This window comes from Lepisosteus platostomus, chromosome 27 (assembly GCF_059453375.1).
Source record: "Lepisosteus platostomus isolate fLepPlt1 chromosome 27, fLepPlt1.hap1, whole genome shotgun sequence".
In the NCBI taxonomy this organism is placed as follows: Eukaryota; Metazoa; Chordata; class Actinopteri; order Semionotiformes; family Lepisosteidae; genus Lepisosteus; species Lepisosteus platostomus.
In genome coordinates this window covers 8,795,385-8,815,442 of record NC_142637.1, presented here as the reverse complement: position 1 = coordinate 8,815,442, position 20,058 = coordinate 8,795,385, and the positions used below count along the sequence as shown (strand labels likewise).

At 53.1% G+C, this 20,058-nt stretch overlaps 2 protein-coding genes and 1 long non-coding RNA gene across 3 annotated transcripts in view; 1 reads left to right on the top strand and 2 right to left on the bottom strand.

Annotated features, from left to right (window-relative positions):
* Positions 1 to 11,413, bottom strand: part of LOC148639271 (uncharacterized) — a 79,081-nt gene extending 67,668 nt beyond the window's left edge. Inside the window, exon 1 of the long non-coding RNA XR_015930874.1 lies at positions 11,243 to 11,413. This is a non-coding gene — a long non-coding RNA (uncharacterized LOC148639271). The remainder of the gene's footprint in view (positions 1 to 11,242) is intronic.
* Positions 1,551 to 12,180, top strand: peak3 (PEAK family member 3). Its single transcript, XM_088622246.1, has 4 exons — positions 1,551 to 2,592; positions 4,305 to 4,453; positions 6,733 to 7,355; positions 9,393 to 12,180. Exons 1-4 carry the CDS (start codon positions 2,528 to 2,530, stop codon positions 10,839 to 10,841), a joined length of 2,286 nt encoding a protein of 761 aa, XP_088478372.1. The 5' UTR covers positions 1,551 to 2,527; the 3' UTR covers positions 10,842 to 12,180.
* A 1,557-nt stretch (positions 12,181 to 13,737) lies between these two features.
* Positions 13,738 to 18,411, bottom strand: oaz1a (ornithine decarboxylase antizyme 1a). Its single transcript, XM_088622255.1, is given in 6 exon segments — positions 13,738 to 14,247; positions 14,337 to 14,422; positions 14,873 to 15,051; positions 15,224 to 15,310; positions 15,312 to 15,369; positions 18,220 to 18,411. Coding segments are annotated over 6 exon segments (657 nt in total). The 5' UTR covers positions 18,339 to 18,411; the 3' UTR covers positions 13,738 to 14,119.
* Positions 18,412 to 20,058: the final 1,647 nt, after the last annotated feature.

Below are 20,058 nucleotides of genomic sequence, written 5' to 3'. Positions count from 1 at the left end.
ATAAGTGAAATTACAGTATTACTGAATTCCGCGGGAGGGTGGCAGACTGGCAGGCCACGCTGGCAGGGCATGGACTCTGTACCCACTGAGGTGTGGCAGTGAGCACGCTGCCCCACTCAGGCCACACCCACTGGGCTCTCATTCACACCTGTCCTGTATCTGCAGGGTAACATTCCTCGCCCTGCGAGAAGAAATTAATATATAGCGCCTTTCAGATGCCAGGAACCTATCCTGAGTGCTCACGCCATTTCTGTATTTTCAAAGACACTCCCTCGGCCACGTCAAGCCACAGGGACATGCTAAAAGCAGCACAACCACAGATAGCCTGGAATTAATTAACAGTGTTCAGGTTCTCTTTTATTTCAGTGACAGTGATGTCTCACAAGAGGAGATAAAGACGAACCAAACTTGAATTATTTTGCAGAACTCCATCTCCGCAGCGGAAAAAGAAAAATAAGCAGGTCAACACTGCCCCCTAGTGTACCAAGGGGCACACTGCCCGAAGCACCTCTATACGGGTGACAGGAGGGAAAAAGAGGTTAGAATTAATTTTAATACTTAATGTTTTTGTGGTAAAAAAAGCGAAGTGAGCTTTAGAAAGCTCCTGCTTTGGTTGTGATTTAACAAAATAACAAAGTTCTACAGTGCACAAGCAGCTGTGTGGAGGTTTTTGCAGATCACCTGCTTGGTGATCATTGCCTTCACACACCTGTAACACAGGTGCACTGTGGTGTAGCCTAGGAAATGCAAGGTGCAAAAGTCAATGTGTATTTTATGTGTAGAAAGACTTTGTTAATGTACAGTTAAGCCTGATACAGCCAGGTCAATATAATACTGATGGAAAAAAGAAACACATCACCTCCTCCTACCACACTCTGGCCCTCCCTTCTGCGTGGAACAGGCTGAAGAGTGACTCATCAGTGAGGAGGACCTGATGCCACTGCTGACGAGTCCATCGCAGCCTCTGGCCCAAGCCAGTCGGGGTGACGTCTAGGAGGTGTGAGCAGAGGGCCTCTGACAGGTAGCCTTGCTCTGAGGCCAGCAGCATGGAGCCTCACTGTCCTGTCACTGATGTGGGCATTGTGTCTGCCAGCAGGTTCGGCAGCAGTACGGGTGACAGATCTGAAACGATCTCTCAGATGGACCAGTCTGATGTGTCGGTCCTGCTCTGGTGTGGTCACTCGAGGGTGACCGGATCTTGGACGGTCATCTGTCCTGCCGGTCTGCTGAAACCTTCTCTGCAGTCGGGACACAGTGGAGCGGCTCACTCCATAGTGTCTGGCAACGCTGGCACATGACAGGCCTGCCTGCAGCATGCCAATGGCCCTCTCCCTGGCTTCTGGTAACTACATCTACTGAAATCATATACTATAGAAATACTGGGGAGGGGCCGTGAGACGACAGAGGAAGTGTGTGTGTCCGGGGGACAGTGGCACAGAAGGGGGAAGACTGGGGGGGGACAGAGAGATAAGGGGGGGGGTGGAGATGGGCTCAGAACGAGAGGCTGAGAGATGGGAGGGAGTTAGGAAACGTGAAGCAGAAGAGAGAAAGAGGTGGTTGCAACACTCTCTCTCGCTGTGTCTCACACTCTCAGATCTGAGGTTTAGAAAGACACAGCTGCGCTTGTGCCAGCCCCCAAACCTCAGAGATCGCAGAGGGCGATAAACCGTGCAGAAACACCCTGAGAACAGGCTCGCGCGCACACTCCCACAGACAGGCACCGAGAGAGCAGGGCCACACCGGACAGGGTGACAGAGACAGGGCCTGGAGAGAGGAGGCACAGACCAGGGACACTGACAGAGACAGGGCCTGGAGAGAGGAGGCACAGACCTGGGAGAGCAACAGAAACAGGGCCTGGAGAGAGGAGACCCAGACCTGGGAGAGCAACAGAGACAGGGCCTGGAGAGAGGAGACACAGACCAGGAAGAGTGACAGAGACAGGGCCTGGAGAGAGGAGACACAGACCAGGAAGAGCGACAGAGACAGGGCCTGGAGAGAGGAGACACAGACCTGGGAGAGCGACAGAAACAGGGCCTGGAGAGAGGAGACACAGACCAGGAAGAGCGACAGAGACAGGGCCTGGAGAGAGGAGAGACAGACCAGGCAGAGTGACAGAGACAGGGCCTGGAGAGAGGAGACACAGACTAGGCAGAGCGACATAGACAGGGCCTGGAGAGAGGAGACACAGACCTGGGAGAGCGACAGAAACAGGGCCTGGAGAGAGGAGACACAGACTAGGCAGAGCGACAGAGACAGGGCCTGGAGAGAGGAGACACAGACCAGGCAGATTGACAGAGACAGGGCCTGGAGAGAGGAGACACAGACCAGGGAGAGCGACAGAAACAGAGCCTGGAGAGAGGAGGCACAGACCGGAGAAGGAGAGGGAGGGAGAATACAGCCAGGGGCAAGATGAGCTAAACCACAGTAAAAAGCCGTGGAGACAGGGAGCGTGAGGGATTGAGGCCGAGGCCCAGGGACAGAGACAGAAGACCCGTGGGACTGCAGGAGAGACTCTGCGTCTGGACAGATGGATGCAAGGAGCAGTGCAAACAGGCAGGGCCTTCCCCCAGCCCTGCCTGCCAAGGTCCACAGGTAAGAACACAGAACACAAGAGAGACTGCAGACTAGAGGAGATCTTCAGCCCATCTGGCCTGTTTGCTCATTAGTTGCTAATTGATTCAAAGATCCCATCCAACTGTTTCTTGTAAAAAACTCAGCTTCTACGATGTGTCTGGGCAGCTGGTTCCAGACTCCCACAACAGCTAGACTGTTGCTCGGTGCGTCGTGACTCAATTCCTCTCCGCATTCTGCTCTCGAAAAGCAGAAAACGAAGAACATGCAGCTGCTGTTTTTGAAATGTGATTTATCTGATGTTGCAGGATCTTGTGTTTCCTGACACAGAAACAGCTGACCACAGCATCAGATTAGTGCTCTGCTTACTGCACAGCACACTTCACTCTTACCTGTTTCTATGACTCTGCTCTAAGCCAATGTCTATTTTTAGTTCATTTTTGGTTACTACTTCTCTTTTAAGCTAACTATTGAAAAAGCACAAATTTATGGACCCTATCGAGAACTAATGTCGGTGCCTCTATGAAATGTTCCTGACTCTCTGTGTGTCTCTGACTCTCTATGTCTGTCCCTGACTCTCTGTGTCTGTCCCTGACTCTCTGTGTGTCCCTGACTCTAAGTGTGTACCTGACTCTCTGTATGTCCCTGACTCTCTGTGTGTTTCTGTCTCTCTGCTCTGTCCCTGACTCTCTGCTCTGTTCCTGACTCTCTGTGTGTTTCTGTCTCTGACTCTCTGTGTGTCCCTGACTCTCTGTGTGTCCCTGACTCTAAGTGTGTCCCTGACTCTCTGTGTGTCCCTGACTCTCTGTGTGTCCCTGACTCTCTGCTCTGTCCCTGACTCTCTGCTCTGTCCCTGACTCTCTGTGTGTTTCTGTCTCTGACTCTCTGTGTGTTTCTGTCTCTGACTCTCTGTGTGTCTCTGACTCTCTCTGTGTGTCCCTGATACTCTGGTCTGTCTCTGACTCTCTGTGTGTCCCTGACTCTCTCTGTGTGTCCCTGATACTCTGGTCTGTCCCTGACTCTCTGTGTGTCCCTGACTCTCTCTGTGTGTCCCTGATATTCTGGTCTGTCCCTGACTCTCTGTGTGTCTCTGACTCTCTCTGTGTGTCCCTGATACTCTGGTCTGTCTCTGACTCTCTGTGTGTCCCTGACTCTCTTTGTGTGTCCCTGATACTCTGGTCTGTCCCTGACTCTCTCTGTGTGTCTCTGATACTCTGGTCTGTCTCTGACTCTCTGTGTGTCCCTGACTCTCTCTGTGTGTCCCTGATACTCTGGTCTGTCCCTGACTCTCTGTGTGTCCCTGACTCTCTCTGTGTGTCCCTGATACTCTGGTCTGTCCCTGACTCTCTGTGTGTCTCTGACTCTCTCTGTGTGTCCCTGATACTCTGGTCTGTCTCTGACTCTCTGTGTGTCCCTGACTCTCTCTGTGTGTCCCTGATACTCTGGTCTGTCTCTGACTCTCTATGTGTCTCTGACTCTCTCTGTGTGTCCCTGATACTCTGGTCTGTCTCTGACTCTCTGTGTGTCCCTGACTCTCTCTGTGTGTCCCTGATACTCTGGTCTGTCCCTGACTCTCTGTGTGTCCCTGACTCTCTCTGTGTGTCCCTGATACTCTGGTCTGTCTCTGACTCTCTGTGTGTCTCTGACTCTCTCTGTGTGTCCCTGATACTCTGGTCTGTCTCTGACTCTCTGTGTGTCCCTGACTCTCTCTGTGTCTTTCCATGTATCCGCAGGAATCGTTATGCTAGAGGCTCCAGCAGCAGCTCCAGTCTTGATATGGACACAGAGGGATCCCCCAGGAGCCCCCTGTCCCCTCCTCTAGCCCTCACCCTTCGTGAGGAACCCAGCCTCCCTACAGACTGCCACACACACAGCTTCCACAGTGAGTACGACATCATTCAATCAATGTACAAAAGGACAGAATCCTTCCCCTGAGGTCGTGGGGTGAGCCAGGGCTGCAGCCTGAGCCCAACACCGTTCAATATCTATATCAGTGAGCTGGCAGGACTGCAGCCCCTGGTCTCCGAATTAGGCCAATACCCATTATTGATAAACATACAGATGAGAGTAATAAAGTATTGGCTACACCTAAAAAACAGCAACCAAAACTCCTACCACCACAAGGCCCTGCTGAGCCAAGAGTTGAGCCCAACAAAGAGCCCCCTGAGCCAGCTGGTCCTGAGGCTCACTGGCCTGAGCCACACCGACACCAGCCAGCCTCAGGACAGCACTGCTAGAGCACCACAACTCAGACTCAAGCACATCACAGCACAGATCACACAGCGATTTCTCACACACACACAAAAACAACAAACTGGAATGCTACAGAACCCTAAACTGACAATATACACTAGCCGAATATTTAACCAACAAGTAACAGCAAAAAGAAACAGACCCTGAGGAAGTACAGGCTCAGTGACCACAGCCTGGCCATAGAAACTGGGCGACACAGGCAGACCTGGCTGCCCAGAGAGGACAGGCTGTGCTCCCACTGCCAGCGGGGAGAAATGGAGACAGAGATGCACTTCCTACTGCACTGTGACAGATACTCTGGGATTAGAGAAACATTCTTCCCCAAATGTACAAATCTAATCCCAGAATTCCCACACCTGCCAGAATCATACCAATTCCCAATCCTACTGGGACTGAGATACTGAGATACTGAGACACTGAGAGTCTGAGACACTGAGATACTCAGACACTGAGAGTCTGAGACACTCAGGGACTGAGACATTCAGGGACTGAGATACTGAGAGTCTGAGACACTGAAAGTCTGAGACACTCAGGGACTGAGAGTCTGAGATACTGAGAGTCTGAGATACTGAGAGTCTGAGACACTGAGATACTGAGACACTGAGAGTCTGAGACACTCAGGGACTGAGATACCAAGATACTGAGACATTGAGGTTCTGAGAGTTTCAGAAACATTGTAAACCCTAAAAACTCAGAGACACTGAGTCAAATATAGATACAGATGACACTGAGAAACTGTGCTGTTGAGAGGGATCAGGAGTGTTTTCAATGAGATTTGATCCATTCTGTGCCAGTCGTATGTGTGAGACAGAGGAGTCCCAGCACACACACCTACAGTTGTGTCCTCACTGTGGTGTGTGACTAACATGATACAGTATGGCTGAGCAGAGTGTCTCACTCTGTGAAGTACATGAGCTGTGCAATCTGAAACCGCGCAAAACCAGCAACACAACCTCCTGTCAGCTGATTTCACAACACTGAGACTCGTGTTTGAGTAGATTCTCCTTCAGACACTACGCAACACCGAGAGAGCGTGATTGCGCGTTGAGACTGGCTCGGAGTGCGTGCGTTCACGCGAGTGAGCGATAAACCGAACTCAGTGCTCCTGTGAAAATCTCACCTCAGCAAAGCAGAAACGCCTCTGAAAGCACAAAACTGGTGGGTGGAAACTTAAAGTCGAATCCACAGAGCAAAGCATTTCATCCCTGGTTTTGGTCTCTTTCAAACTCCCGGCATGTCTTTGTGTCTGTTTCTTCTGGTCAGAGAGAGGGATGAGGAGAGAGGAGAGGAGAGAGGAGAGAGGAAGAAGGAGAGGAGAGAGGAGAAAGGAGAGAGGAGAGAGGAGAGGAGAGAGGAGAGAGGAGAGAGGAGAGAGGAGAGAGGAGAGGAGAAAGGAGAGAGGAGAGGAGAGAGGAGATGAGAGATGAGAGAGGAGAGAGGAGAGAGGAGAGGAGAAAGGGGAGAGGAGAGAGGAGAGAGGAGAGAGAGGAGAGGAGAGGAGAGAAGAGGTAGTCCCCCCCCCCACCTCTGCAGAGTGGTGCTGCAGCCGGAGCTCAGACTCTCCTGCAGAGGAGGGGGAAGTCTGCCTGAGGGAGGGACGGGGACCACAGCGCCTCCTGCTGCCACACACAAGAACAGCCAACAGCAAGTGGCAGACAGGAACTCCAGGACCTTCCCTTTAAATTGAAACTGGGGCACAAATTCCCTCGGGTCATTTCAGGATGAGTTAACGAGCTGATCGAAGACACGGTGAACTGTGGCGTCGCTGCAGGGGGGCCTGTGAGGCCGATCAGCACGTAACTCTGCAGGCCAGAGAGTGGCGCTGTGTCCAGAGAGAGGGGGGAAAGCGAGCTCAGCAGTCAAGCCTGACCTGTCCGCTCTCCTCCCCTGTCTGTCTGTCTGTCTCAGGCTCGTCCAGCCAATGGCAGGAGAGGATCCGCGCCGACGCCACCCCGGACCGCCCCCCGCCGTTGCCACGGAAACTCTTCCGCGCGCGGTCCCTCCCCGTGATGGCTGCTCAGCGCCAGTCTCCACATCCTCCCCGGCCGCCGCAGCCCTGCGACAGCCCGGCCCGCGGTGACCCCTCGGCTGTGCCCTCCCCTTGCGGGCCAAACAACAAGGCCGAGAAGGGCAACATTATCTTGCGGGGTAGTTACAGCACCCCCTCGAGCCCCCTGTGTCCCCCATCAGAGCCAGTTCTGAGCCTGACCTCCCTGAACTTTGACACCCCTGACTACATGCTCCCCTATTATTTCAAGGACCTGTCCAGCCAGGAGCAAGTCTCGTGGACCATACAGCAACGCCACCTACTGTTTCTCCTGGAGACTGCACAGCGTCTGGAGGCAGAGTTAGTGGGCAGCCCATTGGAGGAGAGACAACAGGAGGCGGGGTCTAATGAGAGGGAGGCGGGGTCATTGCATCCTGAGGACTTTACTCTGTGTGAGGGAAGACAACCACGCTGTCAGATAGGGGGCGCTGTTTACTACGCTGTGCGCTGTGCCACAGTACCAGGGAAGGTGTTCGCAGCCAAGGTGAGTTTCTAAACTGAGCGTATCAATGAGTCTGTCATCTTTGCGTTTGCCTTGAGAGCTTATTTCACTGATAACAGTTAATGTTTTGAAACCAAGTTTCAGATTTGCATTTCTTAAGTTACATTTTTGTGTCCTTAGCTTTTCCTTAAGCTAAATCTCCCTGTCTTTCACTTATGCTAAAAAATGCAGCTGTGGAACAAAAGAAAGAAAAAAACAGACTCCACACTGGGGACATGTCCCATGTTGACCATAGTACCAACCTCCAGGCTACAGTTAGTTAGAAACACAGGGAGTGACAGACACACAGGTCTGATATGATTAGATCTTTCCTATTCCTGGCAGTTGAGGCATTCCATCAAATAATTATCCAGAGATAATACCTGCCCTGTGCCGTACAAAAAGTGGGAATCATTTATTCAACATTTCTGACCATTTCTCTTCCAGGTGTGTCTTATTTAGGGACTCTTACTGGTCCCATTTATTTACACAGCTGGACGTTTTACACACACACACACAGGTGAAGTGCATTGCTCAGGTGCACACCAGCTGTCTCCTCCACCCTGCTGCATTCGCACTCTGAGCTGAGGTCAGGCCTCCTGTAGGTCCACCACTCTTTGACTAGAGTGGCCAATACCTTTTTTTCACCATCACTGGCACCGTGCGTGTGCAAATCTTCACAGGGTCCAAAGAGCAGTTTGTTTTACACAATTGACCTCAGCGCACACACAGGGTCCAATTGCACATCCCAAAACCACAGAAGACAGAGAAACAAAGAAACCGACCGGCCGGCTAGCCCCGATCCCAGGACTCGGCCTTATAAGGCAATGCCCCTGTCCAGGGTTGAAAACGCTCAGCCACTTCCTCTTAGCTGTCATCCTGTCTTGGGAAATTTAACTGCCACTCGGTTCTGAGCCACTGCTGTGTGTGTGTCCGGGGGGGGGTTGAATGCCTGCACAAAGCTTGCCTGATCTTTCATGCTCTGCACTGCCCTTCTGTCTGCTTTCGAACACAGCAGAGGCATATAAACATGCATTTGCATTGCTCTCCTCCAACACATTTAACAACTTCACACTGGCGATGGAGCTGAATTCGGTGACACAGGGGAGCAGACGTGACTAAGGGGTGTGCACACCCGCAAGATTCAGAACAGCTCCCAGCCCTACTGGGTGAGGCGGGAGGGAACTCAGTTGAACTGGCAGCCCAGTGTGTGATCTCCTGTCCCAGCCTGAGGAGCAGACAGTGAGCCTGTCTCTCAATAATAATAATACAGTGTGTGATCTCCTGTCCCAGCCTGAGGAGCAGACAGTGAGCCTGTCTCTCAATAATAATAATACAGTGTGTGATCTCCTGTCCCAGCCTGAGGAACAGACAGTGAGCCTGTCTCTCAGTTATAATAATACAGTGTGTGATCTCCTGTCCCAGCCTGAGGAACAGACAGTGAGCCTGTCTCTCAGTAATAATAATACAGTGTGTGATCTCCTGTCCCAGCCTGAGGAACAGACAGTGAGCCTGTCTCTCAATGATAATAATACAGTGTGTGATCTCCTGTCCCAGCCTGAGGAACAGACAGTGAGCCTGTCTCTCAATAATAATAATACAGTGTGTGATCTCCTGTCCCAGCCTGAGGAACAGACAGTGAGCCTGTCTCTCAATAATAATAATACAGTGTGTGATCTCCTGTCCCAGCCTGAGGAACAGACAGTGAGCCTGTCTCTCAGTTATAATAATACAGTGTGTGATCTCCTGTCCCAGCCTGAGGAACAGACAGTTAGCCTGTCTCTCAGTAATAATAATACAGTGTGTGATCTCCTGTCCCAGCCTGAGGAACAGACAGTGAGCCTGTCTCTCAGTAATAATAATACAGTGTGTGATCTCCTGTCCCAGCCTGAGGAACAGACAGTGAGCCTGTCTCTGTGTCTGTATTATAAATGTCTGTAGATCTTAAGTGTATCTGCTTTGCCAACACTGAAATTCATTGGTCATGCCAATACAGCTTCTTGACTGGAACTGTTAGCAAGCCTGCTTCTCTCCCTGCAGGTGTACAAGCCCGTCCCAGGCTCCTCTGCCGAACTGACTGAGCTGATGTCTGTGCCCCCCCATGCCAACATCAGGCGGGTCTTCACACACTTCCCTCAGCGCCCTGCTGGGGCAACGGACCCGCTGCCTGAGGAGCCGCAGGCCGAGGCAGACATGGAGCCCCTGCCGGAGGGAGAGAGCAGCACTGTGGATCAGCAAGGGGCCGGAGAGCCAGGTGTGGCAGAGCCTCGGTTCACAGAGCTGCAGTTTCTCCAGCCACCACCAGAGGGCAGCACGCAGCAGCAGCAGCAGCAGCAGCAGCAGCAGCAGCAGCAGCAGCTCAAGGAGCCCCCCCAAGATGCACTGCCAAAGAGCTTTAACGCCGACATGAATCAGCGTCCTGAAAGGAGCCCTGCAGACTCTCCATCCACTGCACAGCAACCTCCCCGCTCCCCACCAGAGGGCAGCACAGCAACAGCGGCACAGGCAGGAGCGCTGGCCGCCGACGCCCAGCCCACGGCTCGCAGACCAGAAGGTCCCGCGCTCCTGTCGGCGCTGCTCGAGCCCGCGGGCCGCACGGCGTCCATCGAGGGGGCGCTCCCACGCGGCACGCTGGCAGGCTTCGTGCGGGGGGGCCGGGGGCTGCACGCCATGCGGCCCGCCGTGTACGAGCGGCGCCTGTGCCTGCTGCTGCTGCAGCTGAGCGAGGGGCTGGCCCACCTGCGGGCGCACCGGGCCGGCCCCCCGCTCCTGCGGCCGGACCACCTGCTGCTGGCCTGGGGCGGCGAGGGGGGGGGGGGAGCCCCCCAGAGAGACGGGGACGGGGGCAATCCGGGGGCAGATGGGCGCACGGAGAGCAGCAGGGGGAGAAGGGAGGAAGAGGAGGGCCGCAGAGGGGGGGCGCCGGGAGAGGAAGAGGAGGACGGGTCGATACACAGGCTGTGGGAGCGGCGCGGTGCCCCCAGACTCCTGATCTCGGACCTGCGCCCTCCCTCGGACCCGGACCTGGACCCAGTCGAGCTCCAGCTGGGCCTCCTCATCTACCACTGCCTGCACCTGCCCGCCCCCCCTCCCGGGACGTCCCAGGGGGAGGGGGAGGGGGAGGGCCCGCCCCCCGCCCCCCAGGGGTCCCCCTACTCCGGCGGGCTGCAGCGCCTGGCGCGGCGGCTGCTGGCGCCCCAGGGCGAGGGGCCGGCCCCTGTGGACGCCCGCGGGCCCCTGCGGCTCCTGCTCTGGGGCCCGGGGGCCCAGCTGTTCCAGCAGGACCGGCCCGGCCCGCGGCTGGTGCCGGGCTGGCTGGCGGCGAAGCGCGCCCTGCTGCTGCTGCGCCTGGCGGAGCGGGGGCCCCCCGGGGCCCGGCCCCTGGGCTGGGAGGACTGCCTGTGCCTGCGCTACCTCGCTCAGTGCCGCACTGAGGAGGTGCTCTACAGCGCCGCCCTGCTGGGGCTCCTGCTGCCCGCAGGGGAGTAAACAGCCGCCGGTGTCGGTACCGGTGCTGGCTGGACACCCCCTGGGGTTGAAGAGCTGCTTCTCTCGTTTCCAACTGAAATACTTCAGGGCTCTCAGGATAATAAGGACAACCGCTCAGGATAACTGTCCTTCAGATGAGACGTAAAACCGAGGTCCTGACTCTCTGTGGTCATTAAGAATCCCAGGGTGTTTCTCAAAAAGAGTTGGGGTGTTACCCCAGTGTCCTGGCCAAATTTCCCCCTGGCCATTACCCATCATGGCCTCCTAATAATCCCCATCTCTGAACTGGCTTCATCACTCTGCTCTCCTCCCCACTGAGAGCTGGTGTGTGGGGAGTGTACTGGCGCATCATCCAGGTGGGGCTGCACACTGGTGGTGGTGGTGGAGGGGATCCCCATTACCTGTAACGCCCTTTGAGTGGAGTGTCCAGAATCGCGCTATAGAAGTGTAAGCAATTATTCTAATAGGCACAGACTGCCAAAAATAAAAAAGTCAAGCTAAGTAAAGTGACTTTTCATTAACCTCTCACTCAGGCACAGGACAATCGTGAAGAACAAAGAGCATTCGGGATTCAGGACAAAGGACCGGCTCTGCCCCTCGAAACCCCCACAACAATCGGCGGCTATATCTTACATTTTGCCCAAGGTCCCGCTGGGAAGGCAGAGGTATCCAGGGCTTTCAAGTGGCTGCTACTCACAGCACGTCCACTAGGGGGCGGAGGACCTGGAGAGTTCACCCGGCGTGAAGCCAAGGAGAAAGACCGCCAGAACCGATTCTTCACTGCAGCCCAGAGACCGCACCTGAACCCTGCACCCACGTGGTCCTGGGGAAAGTGTGTACAGGTGTGCACCCTGTGGATCAGCTCCTCTGGAGTTAGCCCCCCCAAGACCCACCCTCCAGACCCTCTGCCTCCCTCTCCGCTCCCATGAGCAACCTCACTGTTTAGAAGGGTCCCAAGCTCAACCTTGCTCAACATTTAAGGACGTGCAGTTCAAGTGGAATAAAACCTCAGCCGATCGGCAGTGGTGGGCTCATCAAAGCCCTCACGCAAACAGAGCTAGCACATCTTGATCCAGCAGGACCGTTTATATCAAGTTTGACACCTGGAAGGGCAATTAAAGAGCCTAACAGAAAATCATCAGATTGGTGAACTTACGTTTAACTCTTTAATGGGTAACTGGCTCTGGAGTTACTTTAAATGTTTATTTTTCCACTAAAGCTTTTCATAGAGGTGTGGTGGTCTTATTTTCTCCTCTCTTTCAGCTATAGTATGCCTGCTATTATAAAACTTGATAAGGCTTTGGGAAAAGCACTCAAATAAAATGCATCCTGCTGCAAAGATGTCTCTTAATTTATGGCAGCACCATCACCAACAGCTCCCTCGGAGCGTCTCCTATTGCCAGTGGTCAGGAAGAGCACTCCATCAGAATTAAGGGACAAATGAGCTTCTGAATTTTATACCACCATATTACCTAGAGCAGGGGTTCCCAACCTTTAACAAAAGATCTTTTTCATTTGCCAGTCCAGCACAATCTACCCAAGTGAATTTGAAGCTCTGATATAGGGAAAACAGACTGTGGGCACATCAGTACAATAATGATACCCATCACTACAGTGACAGCAAATAAATGCAAGTGACTTGTGCTACAGTGAATGAGCAATTTTCCCCATTTTCAGAAAAAAAAGATCCTCTCTTAATGTGAGCATTGGCACTGAGAAGCTTGAGAACACTTGTAATTGTTTTTTTAGTATATTGACACTGATCATGTCAAATACATTTTTATGTCCCTGCAGCTTGAAATCCAGCTCAGTCAGTCAACTCTGTGAGGAATGTTAAATCAAGAAACCACTGGTCATCCTCTAATTGGGCATATTCAACATCTTTAAACTTAAGAAACCCTGATTTAAGGCAGCCGCTGCCTGAACCTGGCCAGAAATGTTTTTTTAAAGCTCCAAACAGCAAGTCAGCAGCCTCAGCAAACATGTTACTTTCAACCCCTGAATGACTGCTGTCAGGACGTGGTTCTCTCGGAACAATGCAGTGATTGGCACTCTCCCTCTTGGGTCAGGCCTCGTGAAAACTGACTGCTGCTAGTTGAGATTTAAATTTTCCCCACTTTTCCGTAACTCACTTTTAGAGTTAAAGTCCACATGTTTCGTGTGCAGTTTTAAGATGTTCTATATTCCCCCCTTCTCAGGAGAGAATGCGAAAGTACAAAAAATAATCATGCTCCCATTCCTTGTGGTAACGGCACATTTTCAGTCTCTGCTTCGGCTCCACTCAAACACTACAACTATCAAATAGGCAGTCAAACTTTCAAGCTTCTGGCAAATTTGTCACAGCCGGTCTGTTTCACTCCACTATGCACTGTAGCGAATGTGGGGTTCATGCAGCAATTACCAAGAGACCGTTCATGGGGAGCACACACACAACACTATTTACAAAGCTCCTGTAGCCCCCCCAGTGTCAGCCAGCACTCAGGGAAGAGACTTTTACAACCCATTTGACAAGGGTTAAACTCACAAGGGCAGTAAAATGTATGACATCACATGCACAGATCTGAATAAATTAAGGCTATCAAAAAACAGTAAAAAGTCAAATAGCCCATTTAATTTTTATTTCTTGTGACCGATCGACTAGCAAGCACTAGTGCAATTGACTGGTTGGGCACCACTGACGGAGCCTTCATAGCCACCTAGCAAAAAAAGAAACCTCCAATCCATTACTTAATTGCATGACAATTTACAGCTGGCTAATAAAGCTTACTAAAATGACTACAGAGAACTCAGGACAGTGAAAACCTATACCATAAAAAAGCCAGCAATAATTGTGAACAGATTTGGGGCTTATTTTGGAAAACACCACACATTTTCAGGAAGACTCAAAAACACCGAACACAATAAGGTGAGCAGTTTATTTTTGCACACTGTTATAACATGCAGACCTGAATCCAGAAAAAAAAAAATCAATTTTCCCCGATTCATCCACCAAAACAAACCAAGCAGGCCCGCATTCACAGATTCAAAGCCACAAAAAATATCAAAAACACGAAAACCCCCAATGTGCAAGAATTGGGGCTCCTGCGCAAGGCGCCTGGGCCCGGATCCGAACAAGGGGAACACTACTCTCAGGGGGCGATCTGAACATAAATATTACATCTTCCGAGATGAACAGCAGGTCCAGCGGGGGACAGGATTACTGGGGCAGCTAATGGGGGAGATAAAAACAGAACAGCTCAGAGAAGGGAGGGTTGGGGGGGATGGGGGGGGCGTCCACATTAATCGTCGTCGGAGTCTCTCTCAATGGCGTAGACCATGAAGAAGGCATCAGGCCTGGGGGGGACGAGGGGGTGGCCGGGTCTCACAATCTCAAAGCCCAGGAAACTGAAGGTGCGCAGCAACAGAGCTGGGGGTGGAAAGAGAGAGTGAGTGAAGGAGAGAGCGAGGAAGAGGCAGCAATGACCCAAGAGGAGGAGGAGGAGGGTGAGGGCATACCTCTGTCATCGCGGTTCTTGTGGAAGCAGATGAAGACGTGATCGACCTTCAGCTGCTCCTCTGCAAACTCCAGCAGCAGGGCAAAGCTGAGAGAGAGAGAGAGAGAACAGTCACCTACTTCAGCTCCCAGCCCGGTCTTGCACAGAGAAGACAAGGGGACCCTATGCGAGAACTCGATTCTCGAAGGCATTCACACAGTCCACCCGGGATTTCTCCTACACGAACCAGAGGGCACTTCACACAAAGGGTGGTGGGAGTGTGGAACGAGCTGCCTAGCCAGTTAAAGCCAAGCCCCTGGTCGCTTTCAAGAAACAGTGGGCTGGGATACTGGACTCAAGTACTGCGCAGGCTGGCCTCTTCTCCTTTCCAGCTGCTCTCATGGGCACTTTACCATGAGGCAGATGGACAGCAGTTCTCCGTCTCGTCGACGGACACAGGAGGTGGGGTTACCCAATACAATAAAACCCAAGACCGCACCCCCCCCCAGGCCCCAGTAGAGCTACACCCCACCCCCACGCCCTACTGCCCCAGCTCACCTGTCCTTGCTGCCCTCGGGCAGGGTGCCGGGGGGGATCTCGACGTACAGGCTGGCCCCACGCAGGGCCCCCCTCCAGGCACAGTGGGGCCCCTCCGCCCGGCGCGGCTCGAACTGCAGGAACCGCACGCGCCCCGCCGCCGGGCACGGGGGCTCCTCGCGCACCAGCAGCCGAGCATCCTGTGCACCAAGAGAGGGAGGAGAGGGGAACTGAGAAGCCGCGGGGAGAGGGGCGCAAAAGCCAATGAAGCAGATACACACCATCCGGTAGTGTGACTGACCCCCCCCCCCCCCACAACCCCCTGCTGACCTCCGACCCTGCAGGAGACAGACGCAGGCGCGGCCGACTTACCGAGTGGAATAATTTAGCTGAAAGATTGCGATCCCTCTGGTCATTCCCTCGCCCACCCGGGATCTTCAAGGATGGGAGAGGGACATCAGGAGCACCACCGAGGCCCCGGACACAGGTTACTACAGCAACGGGCACAACGCCGGGTACTGAGGGGGAGAGAGAGAGAGAGAGACAGACAGGGGTGTGAGCCGAGCCAGCCAGGTCATCGACCCACCACCCTTTACTGCCCTGCAAAGGCATTTACTGCACAGGGCAGTGAGGCCAAAGAACAGCAGGGAGGGACAGAAGCAGACTGCGATGTGGCAATAAAAAAAACCTTTAACCAGAGACTCACTATAAACCCACACGGCGCGCTGGTCACGTCCCCCTCACGCCGGGGAAGTCACGCGGAACAGGAAACCGCAGCAGCCGTGGAAGAAACACCCCCCTCCCCCCCATGGCGCTAAGGGCCGGCCAACTCAGAGAGGCAGACGCCTGCTCCCCCTTCTCCCTCCACCTGGGGCACCAGTGGGGGAGACACTTCTACCTCCCAATTGGACCCCGGCACTGTCCCTCCAGACCAGACCTGCCATCGCACCCTGCTCCCCCACAGATGGGTCGCACTGAACGGCCAGGGCCCAGCAGTCGGAGGCGAGAGGCGAACGCCCGCACGAGCTCGTCTCCCGCCCCCCTGCGCGTGGACCAGTCAGCCACAGCGGGAGCGGAGACCTCCTGACCTCCCGGCTCCACTGCAGATCCGGCCCAGTCCTGCCTGGGGGGGGGAGGGGGCAGGAGACGCCAGGCATGCAGGCCGAAACCACAGGGGGACAGGAAACTGTCACAGGCATCTCCAGCCGCTTCTTCAAATATTTGAACAACAAGGAGAAAATGCAGAACTAACAGAACGTATATAGGCAGCAAATACGACCCTTTGTTACAGCCAAAAGGGTTCCATTTGGGTTGAGAATGAGGATTTCAACCCACACACAGATTTCATCCTCTTATATTAAATATTAACTAAAGAGGTGACCCATGTTTTATGATCTGTTGTTTTCTAAACATCCAATGACACCGAATGGTCCTGCCCACCCCACCCCAAGAAAACCAAGGACTTCAGCTCATGTCCAGTGGAATATTCCAAGGTCACAGGTTTTTAAAACCCCAGACCTGGATCAGATCATCAACAGCATCACCAACACATCATCACCAAGACTCCATGGGAAAAACAGGAATCCCACGCTGCCGATGTCCGATTAAAACATTAGCCGGAAAAAAAAAAACGAATCGGGATTGGACTCTGGCCGCACAGCAAGAGCTGGCTTCCGGGAGCTGCTCCAGCATCCGCGGGTTTCGACACGTCCGCGGGGGCCGGCGGCGCAGGGAGGCAGATCACCGATGACCTGGGGCCCTGGTGGGGGCAGGGACTCGCCCTGACTGGAGAACTGCAGGAGCTGCTCTCGGCACACATTCCTAGTGCTGGGAATGAGTTTAGGACAAAATTGAGCATGGAGTCACTCACCGCACGCACAGTTACAGTGGTGCTGTACAGTACAGATGTACCCAGCTTGTCTACTGCAAAGCGGACTATTACACTGAGTAATACCACTTTAAGGAGAAAAGTGTGGGAAGACTGGACTGTTACTTGATTGGTCCATGTTCACCCGGGTGTGGAGACATTTAGTTGCCCAGTTATCTCCTGGACAAACGAGGGCCTCATTTTCCTTCCAGGAAGACCACATCTGTACAACACCCCCCCCCCTCCCCCCGAGAGACCACACCACTTGACAGGTAGCTGGAAGGACCAGAAACAACCACTCCCCACTCAAAACCGTCAAACGAGGCCACACTTCATGCAGAAATGGCAATAACTGCGATCAACGGAGCAGTAGGGCAGTTTATCGCCATAAGTACACGGACATCGGAATTCCTAGTTGCGCGGATGCCTACACAGTAGACAACACCACACAAACTAGAGAACAGGAACAATATGAATATTCGGATACCGCTGAACCTGGGGTCTTTAACACCCTCTCCGATCTCACAGCTGCAACATGGCCACACCGACGCGTTTGATAGCAGTCGAAAGCACGGAGCCGATGACGCAACCTGCGGGGCCGCGAGCGTAGGGGCTGACGTCACCAGCCTGTCAATCCGAGGGCCGCGGTACCTCGGGGCTTTAAAAAATCCCCTTTCCCTCGATTACATAACCGAGGAGATCCGCGGATTGCGAGATGACCTGCCCTCGAAAAGGCTCACCCCTTTCTGCATCTGCGATCCCGACTTTATTTCACATGACGGGACCGCACACTGCAGACGGGTGCGCTCCGAGGCGGATCTTACAAAAAAACGAAACACCTACACGAAAAAAAAAGCAAAATAACTTCGACTCCTGCCCGACAGCGAGCAGAGACCCGAGCACACGACGTCACACACCTCGGGGCAGAACACAGCTTAGGGAAAAGCTCATTAACATCAGGAGACATCAGAAATAAGTTCTAGAAAATTCACTGCCTTGGGGACCTTATGCAAAATTATGTAAGGGCATATTATAAATTCGACTGCCATGAGGCGTGAATTAAAGCCGTATTTATGACGATCTTAACGAAGACCGAAAGCCACGTTAAAAAAAGGAGATTTAAAGAAATGAAAACGGGCGCGGAGGGTTCAGTTTTAGGGTCGAACAGCTTGGAAACGATGGTACAGAAGTCGAAGCGACCCAACACGGTTTTGAACCGCTTACATAACTGTAGAGCCGTACAGAAAAATAAAAAACACGCGACGCAATCTGTTTACGTTACATAACAGTAAAGTAGTCATTTTAGTTAGTAAAGTATTTAAATATTATATCCGTGAGCCACCGGCTAAAGGTTACAAAATAAGCACTTCGCTTCTAAAGTAGGCCACACGGCTCAACCACGGCCTAGCGTTAGGGGCCTAGCCTACCACCGACCTACCGCCACCGGTATCGCCAAATCATCCCCCCCGCCTGGAACCAAGCGCCTGCCCCTCGTCCTTACCTTTCGCTTTTGTTGATATTACTGGTCAATCGGATGACTGGCATTTTGGTTATATTTCCTTCTTTTTCTCTGACAAAACAGTGGCTATTCAGTATCGTCTGTAGGTTGGATTTAACCATCCGGCCTATGGCTGCACACACGCAGAACCGTCCCGTCTCCTCGCTACAGCAGAATGGTCTCCCAGACCGCTGGGCCGAAGCCTTTTAAATACGAGGGGTGTGGCCATGAGAGAAATGGGAGGGGTTAGAACTATCAGAGGCGGAACACAGGGAAGAGACCGGTGTGTTGGAAAACACGTAAATGGGCGTGACTAGTGCGGCCGGGGGGCGTGCCCATAGGTGACGACACACCAAATAGGCGGGGATAGAAATAAAAATTTTCCACTATGACCCGTTCGTTCTGCCGCCGGCGTGGGCAGGCGCGCTGCGTGCTTGCGTTTCCTGTTGCGTAAAATGCGGTCTGTAGTCTGTAGCAGTCTGTAGCAGTCTGTAGACACCACACGTATTTGACGTACAATGCTAATTAGACGCAGGCCTTCAGGTGAACGCATAGACCAAATAAAATAAAGTGTACAAATGTAGAGCAGGCTTACAAAATGACCTAATAAATACCGAAACACCCAAAATATCTGTTCTGAGGCAAAAATGGAAAGCCAGGGACAGACAGTAACATAAGATCACTTTACTGGCCATATACAATTTCTTGTATTACAAATTTGTCTTTTTGCATACCCCAATTTGCTCTCCATAAGACATACAGACAGGGAGAGAAGCCATTTATACAGCACCCCTGGAGCAGCTGGGGTTAAGGGCCTTGCTCATGGGCCCAACAGAGTAGGATTCCTCTACCAGCTGCAGGATTTGAACCAGCAACCCTCCAGCCACAGGCACAGATCCTGAGCGACATTGCCAGCACACTACCCTTTTTTTAATAAGACAGACAGCATTAGGCTGCCTCACTAGATTTGTGAGGAAGGGGCACCAGATTTTCAGCCTTGCAGAGCCCCACAGGTGCCCCAGTCAATACTACCAGTGGGGGGCGCTCGCAGCCCCACTCAGAGCTCTCCGCCCTGGGACACTGGCTGCAGGTGGGACACAGAGTCTCTCCCTGGAAAAATGGCACATAGCCCCCACCTTTGAGAACACACAACATAGCACAGAAGAGCAACATGAGACAAATACACGCTTGGGAAATTACACTCAATTTTCATTTAGTTACTGTCCGGGATGCAGGAGTGATTGAACTGAACTTTTCTCTATTTCTCAGCCGAACAGCCAGTAAGAACACCCAGCATAGCCAGCAGCCCTGTCACCCTGCAGCTCCCAGCTGGCAGCCCACTGGAGCCCAGCAGGTGTGAGCCTGGCCAGTACCTGGAGGGGAGGCTCCTGGGAAAAACTAAGGCTGCTGCTGGAAGAGGTGTTAGTGGGGCCAGCAGGGGGCGCTCACCCTGCAGTCTGTGTGGAGCCTAATGCCCCAGTATAGTGACGGGGACACTGTACTGTAAAAAGGTGCTTTCCTTTGGATGAGAGGTCCTGACTCTCTATGGTCATTAAAAATCCCAGCATCTTCTTTGAAAAGAGTAGGGGTGTTACCCTGGTGTCCCAGCTGAATTCCCCCCTGGCCTTTACCCATCATGGCCTCCTAATAACCCTCATCTCTATACTGGCTTCATCCCTCTGCTCTCCTCCCCACTGAGAGCTGGTGTGTGGGGAGCGGACTGGCGCATCACCCAGGTGGGTGTGGAGGGGATCCCCATTACCCGTACAGCGCTGTCAGTGGAGTGTCCAGAATAGCGCTGTATACTGTAAGTGTGAGGAATTATTCAGATTAGATGATCTC